The sequence below is a fragment of the Dipodomys ordii genome, unplaced genomic scaffold (assembly GCF_000151885.1).
Source record: "Dipodomys ordii isolate 6190 unplaced genomic scaffold, Dord_2.0 Scaffold68, whole genome shotgun sequence".
NCBI classification, from domain to species: Eukaryota; Metazoa; Chordata; class Mammalia; order Rodentia; family Heteromyidae; genus Dipodomys; species Dipodomys ordii.
Window position 1 is genome coordinate 5,362,729 of NW_012267284.1, and position 18,279 is coordinate 5,381,007.

The 18,279-nt window shown below is 44.6% G+C and overlaps 1 protein-coding gene across 1 annotated transcript in view; it reads right to left on the reverse strand.

Annotated features, from left to right (window-relative positions):
- Rac1 (ras-related C3 botulinum toxin substrate 1 (rho family, small GTP binding protein Rac1)) overlaps window positions 1-10,875 on the reverse strand; it is a 27,402-nt gene extending 16,527 nt beyond the window's left edge. The window contains exons 1-2 of the mRNA XM_013023397.1: window positions 10,683-10,875; window positions 10,435-10,540 (exon numbers count right to left, since the gene is read on the reverse strand). Coding sequence (XP_012878851.1) covers window positions 10,435-10,540; window positions 10,683-10,875 — 299 coding nt within the window. The remainder of the gene's footprint in view (window positions 1-10,434; window positions 10,541-10,682) is intronic.
- Between the last annotated feature and the right edge of the window lie 7,404 nt (window positions 10,876-18,279).

Here is an 18,279-nt window from a genome sequence, read left to right on the forward strand (position 1 = left end):
CTCAAGTGGTAGAGCACTAGCCTTGAGCTGAAGAGCTGAGGGACAGCACCCAGGCCCAGAGTTCAGGCCCCACGACTGGACCCCCCCCCAAAAAAGAGTCCAGGCACTGATGGCTTATGCCTGTAATCCTAGCTACTCAGAAGGCTAAGGTCTGAGGATCTCATTTCAAAAGCCCAGGAAAGTCCATGAGACTCTTTATCACCAATTAACCAGAAAACCGAAAGTGGTGCTATGGCTCAAAGTGGTAGAGCATTAGCCTTGAGCAAAGGAGCTCAGAACCAGCATCCAGGTCCTGAGTTCAAACCCCACAACTGAGTCCCGACCCCCCACCCCCACCCCAAAAAAGGACCATTTCCAAATTTAGTCTCTTCTCTGAAAATGTATAGGAGCCTTTCATTTAAGAATGGCAGTTCTATCTTCAAAATGTGGTAAAATATAGCTTGCCTCTGCAACTTACACTACTTGGGTGGTTCTCAAGTAGTAACTTCCCATGCTGCCTCTAAGCCACATAGCTCAAACCCTGTCACCTTCCGGAAAGCCCTCCCCTCTCCTCTTGACAATCAGTAATGATTGCTCTCCTAACAAGAGTGCTCCATGGATCAACCACCACTCACAACTCCTCTCACACCAATTCATCTGTACTGAGCATCTGCTTTTAAAGCAGGAGCTCTACAATACATTCTAAACATACTAATTCATAGCACAGGGGTAATGAGTGCAGTCTGTACTGCTAGGAGATTAATCCACCATGGGAGTTCAAAGTATCCTCCACATGGAAATTTTTCAAAATTAAGATGGTTGGCCAGGCCATCGGTGGCTCACGCCTGTAATCCTAGCTCCTCAGGAGGCTGAGATTTGAGGATTGAGGTTCAAAGCCAGCCCAGGCAGCAAAGTCCGTGAGACTCTTATCTCCAATAAACCACTAGAAAACTGGAAGTAGCGCTCTAGCTCAAGCAGTAGAGCGCTCGCCTTGAGCTGAAGAGCTGAGCAATAGTGCCCAAGCCCAGAGTTCAAGACCCATGACCAACAAAAATAATAAGATGGTTGTGTCACTTGTAAGAGTGCCTATACTAGATTGGAGGTGTAGCTCTGTAACTCAACACTTGCCTACCATTAGCACCACATAAGCAAAAAGAAAAAAGCCGGAAGTGGCGCTGTGGCTCAAGTGGTAGGGCACTAGCCTTGAGCTAAAGAGCTGAGGGACAGTGCTCAGGCCCAGAGTTCAGGCCCCACAACCGGACAAAAAAAACCACTTGCCTACCATGAATAAAGCCAGTCCAGCACCACAGCAGAAACCAAAACCAGTCTCCATACTGTACAAATTCACAGGTCAACTTCAAAAACTTCTTCTGAGTCCCCAGCATCCTGAGGGCTCATTTCACCAAATGCTCTCTATAATGAGCCCACCTCCCTGCTGTCTTTGGTTGGTTTACCACTGTCAAAATAGTTGATCACTCAACAACTATTAGGTTAACATTCATCACCAAAACAGCAAAGTGCTCTTGTATTTTCACCCACACCCTTAAAACTTTGAGAAACTGTGTCAAGAAGGGCTGGGTACAGGCTTATTCAGTCTTGCCAATACTTGTTTTATTCATAACATTATGAAGGACTTAACAGAAGTTGGAACTCCCACCCAAGACCTCACAGTCAAGTATTACCTCACCATTACCAGGAGGGAACTTCCAATTCCCAAAGGCTTTCTAAACAGAAATGACTCACTGAACATACATTTTATGAAAGGCTTAGAATGTCAAAATAAAACCTGTATGAGCAAGAGCTTAGGATTTAGTCAGAAGCCTGGATCTAGGACCCAAAGTCAAGGCCAATTCTTTAATTAGCTTTTGTAACTTATCAGTTAGTTTCAACAACCTTACATGCTTCAACTTTCTCAGCCATAAAATGGAGCAAAAAGTACAAAGTCCTTTACCAAAGTATAGTGACCATTAATTCAATTTCAATGTGTACCACATGTGTGCTACACCAGGAAGTATACTAGCTGCTGAAAATACTGAGATGAACAAGACTTTGTGGAATGTAATTATTACATGAAATTATAGGTGTGATAAGTGTTACTGAAGATGTTCTTGCAATGTATCACAAAAGACCTAAGCTGGTGTTGGGGGTTGTGGAAGGAAGCGGCAATGTATGAAGGGGACAGGAGAGTAGGAGGAACAAAAACAACAGCACAGCACATGGGGAGACCCAGAGCTCAAAGAAGCCCAGGATAACATAAGCAGCAAGAATTACAGAGGCAGTGAGTGGCAGCGAAAAATCTGAAGAGACTGTCATCTCTTCCTTAAGAGTATATGGGATTGGTTCTACTTGGGAAGCCACAAAAGACTTCAACTTCTCAGGAATACACTAGATTTTAGAAGTGGCCTCTGAAGCCGGGCACCGGTGGCTCACGCCTGTAATCCTAGCTACTCGGGAGGCTGAGATCTGAGGATCATGGTTCAAAGCCAGCCAGGGCAGGAAAGTCCATAAAACTCTTATCTCCAATAAAACACTCAGAAAACCAGAAGTGGCACTGTGGCTCAAGTGGTAGAGCGCTTGCCTTGAGCTGAAGAGCTGAGGGACAGCGCCCAAGCTGAGTTCAAGCCCATGACCAACCAAAAAAAAAAGAAAACACAAAGTGGCCTCTGAATGCACTGTGGAGGACAACGAAGGAACTGCTATTGTGTTCTAGAAATTACCCATTGTGGTCAGAAGGACAGTTTCATGAGCTCCTTAGATATGAGGCCAAAAGCATGGCCTGGCAATGGGCCGGATGAGGTAGCTGAGAATGGGAGTGGAGGCTAAGGCCATGACAAGTGAACTCTTTTCCAAAATGAGGTTGTGTGAAAACATGAACAATTCTTGCTACATAATGTCAACTGTAACCATGTAAACATTTTTAATGTTTGAAATATATCTTTTAGGATCCATTACAAAGTCATTACTATAAAAAATAACTTTAAAATGTTTGTATTTCCTTTTCTCCATTAATACTCGGCTAAGACATCTTGTGAAAAGCTTAAATGCAGAATTATTCAAGGTGCTGGTGCAATCCTGATTTATAGGTAGCAATGTTCTACCTTTCATTAAAATTTTGCTTAATTTGGCTGGGGATGTAGCATAGTGGCAGAGTGCTTGCCTAGCATGCATGAAGCCCTTGGTTCGATTCCTCAGTACCATATAAACAGAAAAAGCTGAAGTGGTACTGTGGCTCAAGTGGCAGAGTGCTAGCCTTGAGCAAAAAGAAGTTCAGGGACAGTGTCCAGGTCCTGAGTTCAGGACCCAGGACTTGGGGGGGGGGGGAGTTCCTTAACTTTAAAAAATGGATTAATGAGCTCATGCTTATAATCCTAGCTACTCAGGAGGCTAAGGCCTGAGGATCACAATTTGAAGCCAGCACAGGCAGGAAAAGTCTGAGAGACAATTATCTCCAATAAACTACCAAAATGCTGCAAAATGAAGCTGCTGCTCAAATGGTAGAGCACCAGCTTTAAGCCAAACAAACAAACAAAGCCCTCAAGGACAGTTCTCAGGCCCTGAGTTCAAACATCAGCGCTTGCACGCACACGCATACACACACATACACACACACACATACACACACACACACACTCTCACACACACAGACATACACACAAATTAATGAAAATAGCCGGGCGCTGGTGGCTCACGCCTGTAATCCTAGCTACTCAGGAGCCTGAGATCTGAGGAACACGGTTCAAAGCCAGCCCGGGCAGGAAAGACTGTGAAACTCCTATCTCCAATAAACCACCAGAAAACCGGAAGTGGTGCTGTGGCTCAAGTGGTAGAGCACTCGCCTTGAGCTGAAGATCTAAAGGACAGTGCCCAGGCCCAGAGTTCAAGCCCCACGACCGACAAAAAAAAAATAATAATAATGAAAATAGAAGGGTTATTTTCCTTCCATTAATGTAATTTATTCACTCTTTGTAAACACATTAATCAACTATAAAGGCAAGTCAACATCTATACTAAGCCAAGTAACATGAAGGCTGCCCATGTGGAGGATAGAAGCCAGATTCAGTCAGAACCATTACTGATGCTGCTGCAGAATTCCTGCACGTTACTTACTCTTTGCTTTGGAATTCCGAATTACATATATTTAACTGCTCAGTCAAACCTCTTTTTTTAACACTTGAAAAATATTTTACTTCTAGAAAATAGCAAGAGTCTACTGGAAGACAGCCTGTATCAGGGTGTCAGTTCTACAATGGATTTCCCCTCATTTATGACATGACCATTTCTTTAACCTATCAGACTTCCCCTGCTCTGGATTGTAGAAATACCAAGGCTAGAGAAAAGAAATTATCTTATGTTTTTCACTTTTCCACTGAGAGGGAACAACTTTAGCATTACTTCCTATACAAACCAATTTGAGGTAGGCATACTGGGTATGAATTCAGAGCCTTGCACTTGTTAAGCAACGACTGTCTATACCACTTGAGCTACACCCTCAGACCCTTTTGCTTTTAGATTATTTTTCAGAGTTGTTTTTTGGAAAAGGGGAGTGGGGACCTAAGTCTAAAGACCTTTTTACAAAAAGTAAAAAGCCTTTTAAGATAAATTGATATGGGGCCGGGAACGTGGCTCAGTGGTAGAGCGCTTGCCTTGCATGCATGAGGCCCTGGGTTCGATTCCTCAGCACCACATAAGCAAAAAAAAAAAAAGCCCAAGTGGCACTGGGGCTCAAGTGGTAGAGCGCTAGCTTTGAGCTGAAGAGCTGAGGGACAGCGCCCAGGCCCAGAGTTCAGGCCCCATGACCAGACCCCCCCCCCAAAAAAAGCCAGACTCTTCCAATGACAACCATAAATCAAAAGCATGAAATGTTGTCTAAAAGTATATAGATCGGGGCTGAGAAGGTGGTTCAGTGGTAGAGCGCTTGTCTTGCATGCCTGAGGCCCTGGGTTTGATTCCTCAGCACCACATAAGCAAAAAGAAAAAAGCCAGAAGTGGCGCTGTAGCTCAAGTGGTAGCGCACTAGCCTTGAGCTGAAGAGCTGAGGGACAGCGCCCAGGCCCAGAGTTCAGGCCCCACGACTGGACCCAAAATATATATAAGTATATAGATCTTTTGTGGGGGGTGGGGGTGGGGAAGTGGGTCATGGGACTTGAACTCTGGGCCTGGGCACTGTCCCTCAACTCTTCAGTTCAAGGTGAGCGCTCTACAACTTGAGCCACAGCACCATGTACAGTTTACTGGTGTTTTATTAGAGATAAGAGTCTCATGGACTTTCCCACCTGGGTTGGCTTTGAACTGTGATCCTCAGATTTCAGCCTCCTGAGTAGTTAGGATTACAGGTTTGAGCCACTGGCACTCATCAAGTATATAGATCTTAAAGGCAAGTTAGGAGATGCCTGGCACTAGTGGCTTCCACCTGTAATCTTAGCTATGCAGGAGGCTGAGGTCAGAGGATCATGGTTCAAAGCTAGCCAGAGCAGGAAAGTCCATGAGACTTTTATGATGCTTATTTCCAATTAACCAGCAAAAAGCTAGAAGTAGAGGTGTCACTCAAGTGGTAGAACACTAGCCTTGAACAAAAAAGCTGAGAGACAGTACCCAGGACCTGAGTTTGAACCCTAGATTGGCACCAATATGCGTGTGCATGTGCACATGTGCAATTTATACTGACAAAGCAAAGAAATTCAACAGTAGGCCTTAAATACATTACTTATACAGTATGTTACAAAAAACTAACAATAGTAATTTAGAATTATAAAAATACAAGTTAAATCTGAACTTCTAAAGTTCCACTACAGCACAGCATAACATCTATACAGAAATTAACTTTGATAATCATTAGAGGTTTCAAAACATTAATATTCTGCACCAACTTTCTTAAACATTAAAGGCTAAAGACACTACATATAGTAGAACTGAAATCAGACACAAGCTTTCTTCTAGACTTACTATTTTTTGGGGGGGAGGGTTGGGGGGGCCAGTCATAGGGCCCGAATTCTGGGCCTGGGCACTGTCCCTCAGCTCTTCAGCTCAAGGCTAGCGCTCTCTCTACCACTTGAGCCACAGCGCCACTTCTGGCTTTTTCTGCTTATGTGGTGCTGAGGAATCAAACCCAGGGCCTCATACATGCAAGACAAGCACTCTTACCACTGAGCCACCTACCCAACTAGACCACTATTTTTGTTTAGAGTTCACAAAAAGAATTCATATCTAACTGCATTCTACCCTTTTCTCCCTCCAAATAAACCCTATTAAGTCCTTGGATAATAGGAAATAATGTATTAATGTAAAGAGACTGAAAACTTGATTATATAGTCTAAGTGGTAGGTATATGGGTACTGACTCACAATTCTTTCAAGTTTACTATGCCTGGATTTTTTTCATATTAAGATTTTAGTGAAAAAAAAAGATTTTTTGGGGGGAGGGTGAGTAGCGGTGGAGGTGGGAGGGAAGGGATGGTAGGGGGAAAAACAAAGGAGGAGGCAACAATGTTCAATAGGAAATGTAATCATTACCTTGCTCATGTAACGGTAACCCCTCTGTAAAACATTTTTACAATAAAAAATGCACAAAGAAAGATTTTTTTCCTGATGTCAATGTGCTAATAACTGTACTGTAACAGGATTCCTGCTAAGGCAACTTGCTAAGTTACCTGGTGAGGAAGAAATGGAAGCAGGAAGTACTTAAACATCAAGTGACTAATACAGGAGAGAACATTATAAAACATGAACTGAGGACTTCTAAAAACGATTTCCCAGTACTCATCCATTTAGCCTAATCCCAAACTTCTACTGAGACTGTCATTCAAAATGCTTGTTTACTGTGGTGTTAGGGATCAAACTCAAGACCTTAAGAATGCAAAGCAAGCATTCCATCAACCTGGGCATCATCTTGAACCTTTTTTTTCCTCAAGGCTAGCACTCTACCACTTTGAGCCACAGCTCTACTTCAAGCTTTTTGGTAGTTAATTTGAGATAAGTGTTTCATAAGTGTTTCTGCCTGGGGCTCCTTTGAACTATAACCCTCAGATTTAACCTCTTGAGTAAGCTAGGACCACAGACATGAGCCATAGGCATCTAGCTTAATATTTTTAAAAAAAATATTATGTATAATTTTATGATCTGAGTTAAATTTAAATTTGGAAACTAGTCAGTGCAGAATTCAAGTATATTTCTAACAGGTAAAAAATAAGAAGCCCATGCCACAAACACACACACACAGAATTCATGAAGAGCACATCTCACTGTTCTGTGGAAATAAATGTATATTTCTATAAGGATGATGTCACAGGAGATGTTTATCAGGCTCAACTGAAAAACTCCTGGACAGCACTAAGTTAGACACAGTTGGGGCTGGGAAAGTGGCTCAGTGGTAGAGTGCTTGTCTTGCATGCATGAGGCCCTGGGTTTGATTCCTTAGCACCACATAAGCAGAAAAAGCCGGAAGTTGCACTGTGGCAAGCATTCTACCACTAAGTCACCTTCTCAGTCCAATATAGCTTATTTTATTTAAAACAAAATTTTGGTATGAATAAGTACATATCTAGGCTTTTTTGATGAAATTCACCACACGTTGTCCCTTACATTATCACAGCTCACCTGTTAGTAAAAGTACATTTCAGCTGGATGTTGGTGGCTCATGCCTATAATCCCAGCTACTCATGAGACTGAGGATCTCGGTTCAAAGCCAGCCCTGGCAGGAAAGTCCATGAGACTCTAATCTCCAATTATAACTCCCAGAAAACTGGAAGTAGTGCTGTGGTTCAAAGTGGCAGAGCACTAACCTTGGGTGAAAAGCTCAGACACCATGCCCAGACCCCGAGTTCAAGCTCCACAACTTTGGGGGAGGGACACAGGGTACATTTCACCTCTTATCACTTAACCCTTCTCAATATAAATGTCAAATACTGAAAGACATACAATACTATTAAAACAGACTGATACTTAAAAAACTGTCTGGAAAACAGAAAGCGAAAAACAGTTTTTGGTATTTTTTTTTTTGGTTGGACATAGGGCTTGAACTCTGGGCACTGTCCCTCAGCTCTTCAGCTCAAGGCAAGCGCTCTACCACTTCAGCCAGGGCACTGTCCCTCAGCTCTTCAGCTCAAGGCAAGCACTCTACTTCAGTCATGCACCACTTCCAGTCTTATGGTTTATTGGAGATAAGAGTCTCACAAACTTTCCTGCCTGGGCTGGCTTTGAACCATGATCTTTAGGTCTCAGCCTCCTAAGTAGCTAGGATTACTGGCATGAGCCACCGGCGCCTGGCTTCCAAAACCAGTTTTTATGGCTTAGTGGTAGAGTACTTGCCTAGCATGCATGAAGCCCTGGGTTCAATTCCTCAATACCACATAAACAGAAAATGCCGGAGAAGGTGCTGCAGTTCAAGTGGTAGAGTGCTAGCCGTGAGCAAAAGAAGCTAGGGACAATGCCTAGGTCCTGAGTTCAAGCCCCAGGATTGCCCCCCCACAAAAAAAAGCTTTTATGTCCAATGCTTTTGCCTACTGCCCATAGTAACAGCAGCAATAATAATCACGAGTAAAGCACTTGCCTAGCATATAGCAGCCATGGGTTCAATCTTCAAAACAAAATAAAATGATAGCTAGCATTCTGCAAGGGGCTTCTTAATAGTCACCACTTGTTGCACCTTGTTAAACTTCCTCTTGTTTTACCGCTCTCTTCAAGATGAGTGGTATGTTCAGGTTACCCCAGAAGTTAAATCTCAGTGGGGTAGAGATCTAGATCCCACAGTAGGTACACAAAAAGTACTTGACTATGCAAGAAAACCTAAACAAAGAGGCTCTGGGTTCCATCACTAGCACCCAGAAAAATAAAATACAAATTTAGCAGTTCGTGATCTGCCATTGTTAAGTATACTAAATAAACTACATGTATCTATTGTGCTTACTGAATTAGTCTTAGGAGTTTTCACTTGTATACTATAACTTAGTATGAAATGAGCAACAATTTAATTTTTTAAAGTATAGTACTTCATTTTCCAAGCAAGTTAGAAACATTCCTAAAGCAAGGAATGAGTCTTCATTTAACAATGTGAAATGATAAAAACGTTACTGAAATTAGCCCGTTGATTTACCTATCTCATCAACTACCTGACCTCCTCCCCGACCAAAGTAAAGCTTTATCTTTTAAAAAGCTAAAAAAGGAAGCATAGACCTAGTCCTAAGTAAAGGAAACTCTAGAATTTTCAGCTACACTCACAGAGCCATGTTTGTAATCTTTCGAATTTGAGACAAATCCTATGAACTGGCAGCTTACCTTGCCAAAAAAAAAAAGAAAAAAAAATCAGTCTGTCCATCTTGCTTCTGAACTATTTATGGAAACAATTCTAATGTCTAATGTAGAACCACGTAAATAAATAGAAAATCCACAACGCATTTAGAAGCATAAAGAAATCAGTCCCAATGACAAGTCTGGAGAGGAGAGTCACCCAAAGTTAAGTGATTCCAAAACTCTTCCTTCCCTGACTCAAATTGAAAATGTACATGCAGTCTGAATTAATTCTCCCAGCTTCCTGGATAACACTAATCTACACACACACAACGCTCAGACACACAATTTTGCTCAGATTACACTAAGATTCTTGTTCCTATGGGAGGAAAAAAAAAAAAACAGCATAAGACAAGTCTTGTTTTCTTGCAGAACCAGTAACCACCACGGACAGTAACGAAAAGAAACGCCTTGAGTCAAAAGCAGCCAATTCTGCTACAGCCAAACCTAATGTATCAAGCAAAGGCTAATTCGGTTTTTGTTAAACACACCAAGTTCAAAGAAAAGAACATTCTCCATCACATCCATCTTACAGCCAACACTTTTAGAACTTTCGCCAGGCAACGTGCGAAAAACGATCATTTTAAAAGACCCTAAAAGTAGCGAAGTACACAAGTAGAAACAATTTTGGTCACACCTAAGTTTCGGAGTCCACACACACACAAAGTGGCCCTTGCGAGCATGCATCGAATGGAATCGACTCGGCCGCCCTAACCCGTCCCAGTTCTCGGGAACTCCGGAGGTTAATGCACAAACCAAAGATACCCCCTTTCAAAAAAAATACATATATATATTTATATATATGGAGAGAGAGAGAGAGAAATAATGGCGGGGGGAGGACGGAGACACGCAAAAACCCCCAAGCCCGCTATATCTAGTTGCTTTCGAGGGCGGTGTCCAGCCCGGGAAGAAAGCGAAGAGGGTGGAGTTCACTTTTCCCTCCGGCCGCTCAGGAGGCCCTCCTCCCCCACCAAAAAGCCGGAACCAGGCCCGCACCACCGGCCTGGGAGCGTGGTGAGGCCCGCGCCCCCTCGAGGAAAGCCGGCCCGCGGTCTACGAGAGCCCGTGGCGTCTCTGGCCTAGGTAGGCCCGAGTCCCTCCCGCCTCCGTCCCGACCCGTCCCGACCCCCGCCCGCCCCCGGCCAGGCCCGGCCGCGCACTCGCTCTCACTCACCCGTCTCCCACCACCACACACTTGATGGCCTGCATCGGGGCCGCTCGCTGGGCCGCAGCGGCGGCGGCCGGGTAAGAAAAGATGGAATAGGCAGGCAGGCGCGCGGCTGTGGGCGGCAGAGCGCGAGGTGCCGGGGCCGCTGTCCACGCCGACTAGCCCTTGGTGGACTGGAAGCCGAAGCCTCACAGCAGCCACCACCCAAAGCTGAGGAAAACTGCAGAGAAACAGGAAATGGCCGCTCCACTCACATCCGGCCTCCCCTCCCCTCCCCCCTGCGTCGGCGCCGCCGCTCCCAGGCTCGGGGCGGGGCTTGTCTCGCCCAGCTCCTGCGCGCCCGCGTGCGCGCGCGCGTCCTGGCTGATTCTGCTGGGCCCCGGGCACGCGCTGCGGCGCGCTCCGGGAGCGCGCCAGGCTTCGACCGCGGGGCGAGGAGGTTGCCATATTTGCGCGCTGGAGCGGCTCAGGTTTGGATTCCAGAAGCCGCACTTGGGATCTATTGACAACTCCTGCCAAGAACGTTGTTCCCTTTTTTTTTTTTGTCTTTTTCTCTTTTTATTACTATCAGTTTTATGTGATAGCGACAGTTTATGCCATGACGTCGAGTCTTCTTAGAAACTGTGATTTTAGAACTAAAACTATAAGGGAGAACTAAAGTATAACTATATATTAATATTAAAAGTATGGAAAAATTGGGGCTGGGAAGGTGGCTCAGTGGTAGAGCGCTTGCCTTGCATGCATGAGGCCCTGGGTTCGATTCCTCAGCACCACATAAGCAAAAAGAAAAAAGCTGGAAGTGGCGCTGTGGCTCAAGTGGTAGAGCGCTAGCCTTGAGCTGAAGAGCTGAGGGACAGCGCGTAGGCCCCACGACCGACAAAGGAAAAAAAAGTAAAAAGAAAAATGAAAAAAAAAAAAGAGAGAGAAAGAGCCAATGAGAAGACTAAAGGGCTGGAGCCCCTGGCTCACGCCTGAGGATCACGGTTCAAATCTGAGGATCACGGTTCAAAACCAACCCGGTAGAAAAGTCCTGAGACTCTTATTTCCAATTAACCACTAGAAAACCGGACGTGGCGCTGTGGCTCAAGCGGTAAAGCACTGGCCTTGAGCTGAAGAGCGCAGAGTTCAAAGCAAGGAACTTGCAGGGTATCTTCCCAGAGTACAGGAGTATACTTACTTAGGGGAAGTGCCCGACCAGCCCCCACCCCAGCAGGTTTAACATCCTTAAGAAACTCCAAACAATGCGAACAAATAAGCTCCTACCAACTTCCAGAGAGAAAACACAAGTGGAGGAAATAAGAAGTAGAATGGCTTTCTTTGGGTTTCTCAGTTAAGTGACAATGTCATCAAAATTCTACCCAGAGCCAAAACTATTGATCAAGTAGGCGAGTAAAATAACAAGAACATTTTCAGACAAATTAAGTGCTCAAGAAGTTGTACCTCCCACTTACATGTCCCAGGAAACTACTGGGACATATGTTCCTCCAGCAGGAACAAGTAAACCAAAGAAGCTATGAGAGGCAGAATCTAGGGCTCAAACAAAGAAGACAGGAATAGGGTCCTCCACCCCAGATCGTGGTGATGTATGACCAGGCCACACTGGAAATTTTGTAGGCTTCAACCCACACAGGCTCTGTGTCCAGGGCTACTTCTTTTTGTTGACCACCAGCTCTGCTCCACCAACAGAGGGGGAAGGGACAACACAGAGAAAATAAGGGTAAGACAACAGAGAATTGTGATCTCTACTTTATGGGCACTAGCCTAAATTGGGAATGTGCAACAGACTGGTAGCTCAAGCCTTAATCCTAGCTACTTAAAAAGCATACATAGAGGATCCAAGTTTGAAGTCAGCCTAGGCAAAAAGGTTAATGAGACTTCCTTTATCTAACCTCTACATCTCAACCAACAGAGAGAAAATTGTGGTGTATATCTGTAATCCCAGCTACTCAAAAGGTATAAGTCAGCTAGACACTGGTGGCTCATGCCAGAATTCCTACCTAGGCAGGAGCCTGAGATCTAAAGATACCAGTTCAAATCCAGCCAGGGGAGGAAAGTTCGTGAGACTCTTACCTCTAATTAACTACTAGAAAACTGGAAGCGGTTCTGTGGTTCAAAGTGATAGAATGTTAGGTTTGTGAAAAAGCTCAGGGACAGCCCCCATGCCCTGAGTTCAAGCCTCATGACTGACAAAAAGAAAAGAAAAAAAAAGCCATAGGTAAGAGGATTGTGGTCAGAGGTTAGTCTGAATAAAAAGCCCAAGAACCTATCTGAAAAGTAACTAAAATGAAGACAAACACTGTAATTCTAGATAATCAGGAAGCTGAAATCTGAGGATCACAGTTTGAAGCCAGCTCAGGCAGAAAAGTTCATGAGACTCATCTCCAACTAACCAGCAGAAAGCAGAAAATGGAGCTATAGAAAACAAAAAAACAAAACAAAACAAAACAAAAAAGCCCAAAGCCAGCCCAACAGGAAAACCCATGAGACACTTATCTCCAATTAACTACCAAGAAACTGGATGGAAATGGCTCTGTGGCTCAAGTGGTAGAGTGCTTGCCTTGAGCTGAAGAACTCAGGGACAGCACCCAGGTCCAGAGTTCAAGCCCCAGGAGCAATAAGAAAAAAAAAAAAAGGTCATATTCTCATATGTTCCCATAATGTCTGTCTTCCTGTGCGTTTGTAACTGATTTTAATATTGCTACATAATGTAATGGGATTATTTAAAAATCCAGTTCTTACTATATTTTCCATTCTGGCCTCAAACTCCTGGGCTCAAGTGATTCTCTTGCCTGAGCCCCCTGTGTAGCTGATATTACAGGTGTATTCCACTAGGCCCTGCTACAATCCAGCTGGTTATTTCTAGTGCCACAGGTGACTACTGCAAGATGGATAGAGGTAGAAATGCTGATAAGAGAGAAAGACATATATATATATATATACATATATATATGCATGCACATATATATATGCATGCACATATATATATACATATATATATGTATATATATATAAGAGAGAGAGAGAAATGAGTTATGTTCACAGGAACAAGGGAAAATCTAAAGAAAAATTGAGTAACTAGGACTTGGGAAGATTAGGGACCCTCAAAGATCCAGTCCGGTTGAGAATGATTTCACTTGCCTCAGGGTCCCTGACACACCCCTCCCCACTCCAATTTGGTTTCCATTCCTGATGAAGGGGGCCAGGGAATCTTCTTTGTTTGGTCTGATCCCCTGCCTACCCACTGGGGAAGAGAGAAAACTCAGTGACTCATAGACACACACACACGCATACACACTCGCACGCACACAAAATGGGGTAGAGGAAGTCCTTTCAAGAGATGGGAAGTTGTGGCTGGGCAAACCAAACCAAAAGAGAGCTCTTCAATCCCTAGGATTAACTTCAGTGCAAATGACAGAGCCCCAAAGAAACAATGGCTTCAACAAGATCCAAATTTGTTTCTCTTGGGTTAAAACTCAGAGGTAAGAAATTCAAGCTGCTAATAGGGTGCCTGTGGCTCACGCCTGTAATCCTAGCTACTCAGGAGGCTGAGATCTGAAGATCACAGTTCAAAGCCAGCATGGGCAGGAAAATTCCATGAGACTCTTATCTCTAATAAACCATTCAGAAAACCAGAAGTGGCGCTGTGGCTCAAGTGGTAGAGTGCTTGCCTTGAGCTGAAGAACTCAGGGACAGCACCCAGGACCAGAGTTCAAGCCCCACAACCGACAAAAGGAAAAAAGAAAAAGAAATTCAAGCTGCTAGTTGGGCGCTAGTGGCTCATTCCTGTAATCCTAGCTATTCAGGAAGCTGAGATATGAGGATCGTGGCTCAAAGCCAGCCTGGGCAAGAAAGTCCATGAGATTTTTTTTTTTTTTGGTAGGTCGTGGGGCTTGAACTCTGGGCCTGGGTGCTGTCCCCAAGCTCTTCAGCTCAAGGTGAGTGCTCTACCGCTTGAGCCACAGTGCCATTTTCGGTTTTCTGAGTACTTTATTGGAGGTTAGAGTCTCACAGACTTTCCTGCCTGGGCTGGTTTTGAACCACAATCCTCAGATCTCAGTCTCCTGAGTAGCTAGGATTACAGGTGTGAGCCACCAGCACCTGGCTTCCATGAGACTCCTATCTCCCATAAACCACCAGAAAACTGGAAGTGGCATGGTGGCTCAAACGGTAAAGCACTGGCCTTGAGCTGAAGAGCTGAGGGACAGTGCCCAGGCCCAGAGTTCAAGCCCCACAACCAACAAAGAAAAAAAGAAAGAAATTCAAGCTGCTACCTGGTTCCTCTCCAAGGTTCTCAGGACCTAGCTCCTTCCTTTTGAGTCAGTAGAGGGTTTAGTTCAGCTATATATGTCCCATGGAGAAATAGAGAGGAAAGTGGTCAAGAGAGTGGGCTAAGTGTGTCTTCAACTTCTTAGATCTCATTGGCCACATATGTGGTCTCATGACCATACTGAGCTGCAGGGCAGTCTGGGAAATGCCTCCCCTCGTGAATTTTATTACCCTAAAAGGAATGCCCAAACAACGGTAAGTCAAAGAACAATTCCTTCCATATCCTCTATGCACCATCTGGTTACATGTCTCTTCAAACATTGAATTTTTTTCATGCTTTATTAATATTCCATATTAATTGTATAAAATGATGGATTTCCTTGTGGCTCTTTCTGGTGTTAGCCCTGGGGCTTGAACTCAGGCTGGGCCGGGGTGCAGTCTCTTAGGTGGTTTTTTTTCTTTTTTTGGTCGGTCGTGGGGCTTGAACTCTGGGCTTGAGCGCTATCAGTGCACTCTTCAGCTCAAGGTGAGCGCTATACCGCTTGAGCCACAGCACCACTTCTGGTTTTCTACCGGTTTATTGGAGATAAGAGTCTCATGGACTTTCCTGCCCTGGCTGGCTTTGAACCGACATCCTCAGATCTCAGCCTCCTGAGTAGCTAGGATTACAGGAGTGAGCCACCGGCACCTGGCTTTCTTAGGTGTTTTTTTGTTTGTTTGTCGGTCGTGGGGCCTGAACTCTGGACCTGGGCGCTGTCCCTCAGCTCTTCAGCTCAAGGCTATCCCTCTACCACTTGAGCCACAGCACCACTTCTGGCTTTTTCTGCTTATGTGGTGCTGAGGAATTGAACCCAGGGTCTCATGCATGCAAGGCAAGCACTCTGCTACTGAACTACCTTCCCAGTCCGTTTTGTTTGTTTTTGCTGAAGAGTAGCTAATTCTACTACTTGAACCACAGTTCCATTTCTGGCTTTTTGGGGGTGCTTAATTGGAGATAATAGTTTCACAGACTTTCCTGCCCTGGCTGGCTTTGAACTGCAATCCTCACATCTTGGCCTCCTGAGTAGCTAAGATTACAGGAGTGAGCCATCAGTGCATAGCTCAAAGTAGTTTTGATCTGCATGTCTCTGATGGTCAAGGATATTAGACACTTTTTATGCATTTATTGGCCATTTGCTCTTCTTTTGACCTCTTGGCAACTTAGTAACCCCTCCAAGCACATATCTTTAAGCCTTACTTCATCTTCAAATAAAGACAAGGAAAATATCATAATTCAGTCTGACATGATATTATCTTGAGTAAGACTGAGTACAAAACTTCCAGTATTGCCGGTAGCTCATGCCTGTAATCCTAGCTACTCAGGAGGCTGAGATCTAAGGATCGAGGTTCAAAGCCAGTCTAGGCAGGAAAGACCACGTGAGACTCCTATCTCCAATAAACCATGCAGAAAACCAGAAGTGGCGCTGTAGCTCAAGTGGTAGAGCACTCGCCTTGAGGTGAAGAGTTGAGGGACAGCGCCCAAGCCCAGAGTTCAAGCCCCATGACCGACAAAAACAAAACTTCCAGTATTGCTCAGAAGTTCAAATTCAGTTTCCTCTGAGCCTCAAGGTGAACTCTGACCTGTGAACCTCTGTAAGAATCAAACACAGCTATAGACTTCCAAGGTACAATGGGACAGACTGAAGGGCTGAGATCAAGTGTGACAGGAACCCAGGGCTTCTCCCTTTCCTTAGCTTTTTTTTTTTTTTTTTTGTCAGCCATGGGTCTTGAACTCAGGGCCTGAGTGCTGTCCCTGAGCTTTTTCACTCAAGGCTAGTACTCTACCACTTGAAACCACAGGGACACTTTAGTTTTCAAGTGGCTAATTGGAGATGAGTCCCACAGACTTTCCTGGCCAGGCTGGCTTTGATCCTGAGATCCTCAGATCTCAGCCTCCTGAGTAGCTAGGATTATAGGCGTGAGCCATCAGTGCCCAGTTTCTCTTCAGCTTTTTTGGTGGTAAGGCAGACACTTTTTTTTTTTTGGTCAATCATGGGGCTTGAACTCTGGGCCTGGGTGCTGTCCCTCATCTCTTCAGCTCAAGGCAAGCACTCTACCACTTGAGCCACAGCACCACGTGCAGTTTTCTGGTAGTTTATTGGAGATAAGAGACTCAGACTTTTCTGCCTGGGCTAGCTTCCAATCACAATCCTCAGATCTCAGCCTCCTGAGTAGTTAGGATTACAGGTGTGAGCCACCAGGCGCCTGGCCACACACTATTTTTTTGTTGGTCATAGGACTTGAACTCAGGGCCTGGAAGATGTCCCTGAACTTTTTCACTCAAGGCTAGAGCTTACCACTTTGAGCCGCAGACCACTTCTGGTTTTCTGGTAGTTAACAGGAGATAAGAGTCTCATGGCTGGTGTCGGTGGCTACTCAGGAGGCTGAGATCTGAAGATCTCAGTTCAAAGTCAGCCTGGGCAGGAAAGTCCAAGAGACCCTTATCTCCAATAAACCACTAGAAAACCAGAAGTGGCACTGTGGCTCAAGTGGTAGAGCACTCTCTCCTTGAGCTGAAGAGCGCAAGGACAGTGCCCAAGCCCAGAATTCAAGCCCCACAACTGACAAAAAAAAAAAAAGTCTCATGGACTTTCCTGCCTGGATTGGCTTTGAACCACGATCCTCTTAGTAGCTAGGATTACAGGCATGAGCCACCCTTGTCTAGCTGATGCCTCAGATTTTGTTGGCTTTCTGTTGTATGCCCTTTGATCTCTCATGTGTAATTACAACAGGCTTCTGACCTAATTGAGTTTAATTTCAGGTTAAATTTGTGGGCCACTTTATATATTAATTGGTTAAAATGCTTTTTTATACTTAGCAACATAGAAATGAGTAACTAAAAGATAGGTGACAAGGCTCACAACTATTATTTAGCTACTTATTTAGGAGGCTGAGATTATGAGGATCATGAGGCTAGAGGCCATCCTAGGTTAAAAAAAAAGTTCATGAGCCCTCTTCTCAACTAATAGCTCTGTTTGATGTCTTCTGTCTGGTATCCTAGTTACCAGAGAAAGCCTGAAATAGGAGTAGGGAGAGGCCCAGATGCGCTTTCACACAGAAGTCGAGGATCTAATCTTATCAATTACCAGCACAAATGGACTGGAAGTATGGCTCATGGATAAAGTGCCTGCCTAGCAAGCACAAGGCCCTGGGTTCAATCCCTAGGAGGATGTGTGTGTGTGTGTGTGTGTGTGTGTATTTCACAATGCCATAGTCCATCTGCTCTTTCAATGTCATTTAAATAACCACGATTGGCAATTCTCAATTCTCACTCGGGAAAAATCTTGACAGGCCTGGGCTGGGAAGGTGGCTCAGAGCTAGAGTGCTAGAGTGCTAGCCTTGAGCTGAAGAGCTGAGGGACAGCGCCTAGACCCAGAGTTCAGGCCCTATGACCGGACCCCAAAAAAAAAAAATCTTGAAAGGCCTGAGAGTGATTTTGGCACATTGCCAAACTGATTTTATTTATTTTTATTTTTATTATTATTATTTTTTTTTGGGTCCGGTCATGGGGCCTGAACTCTGGGCCTGGGCGCTGTCCCTCAGCTC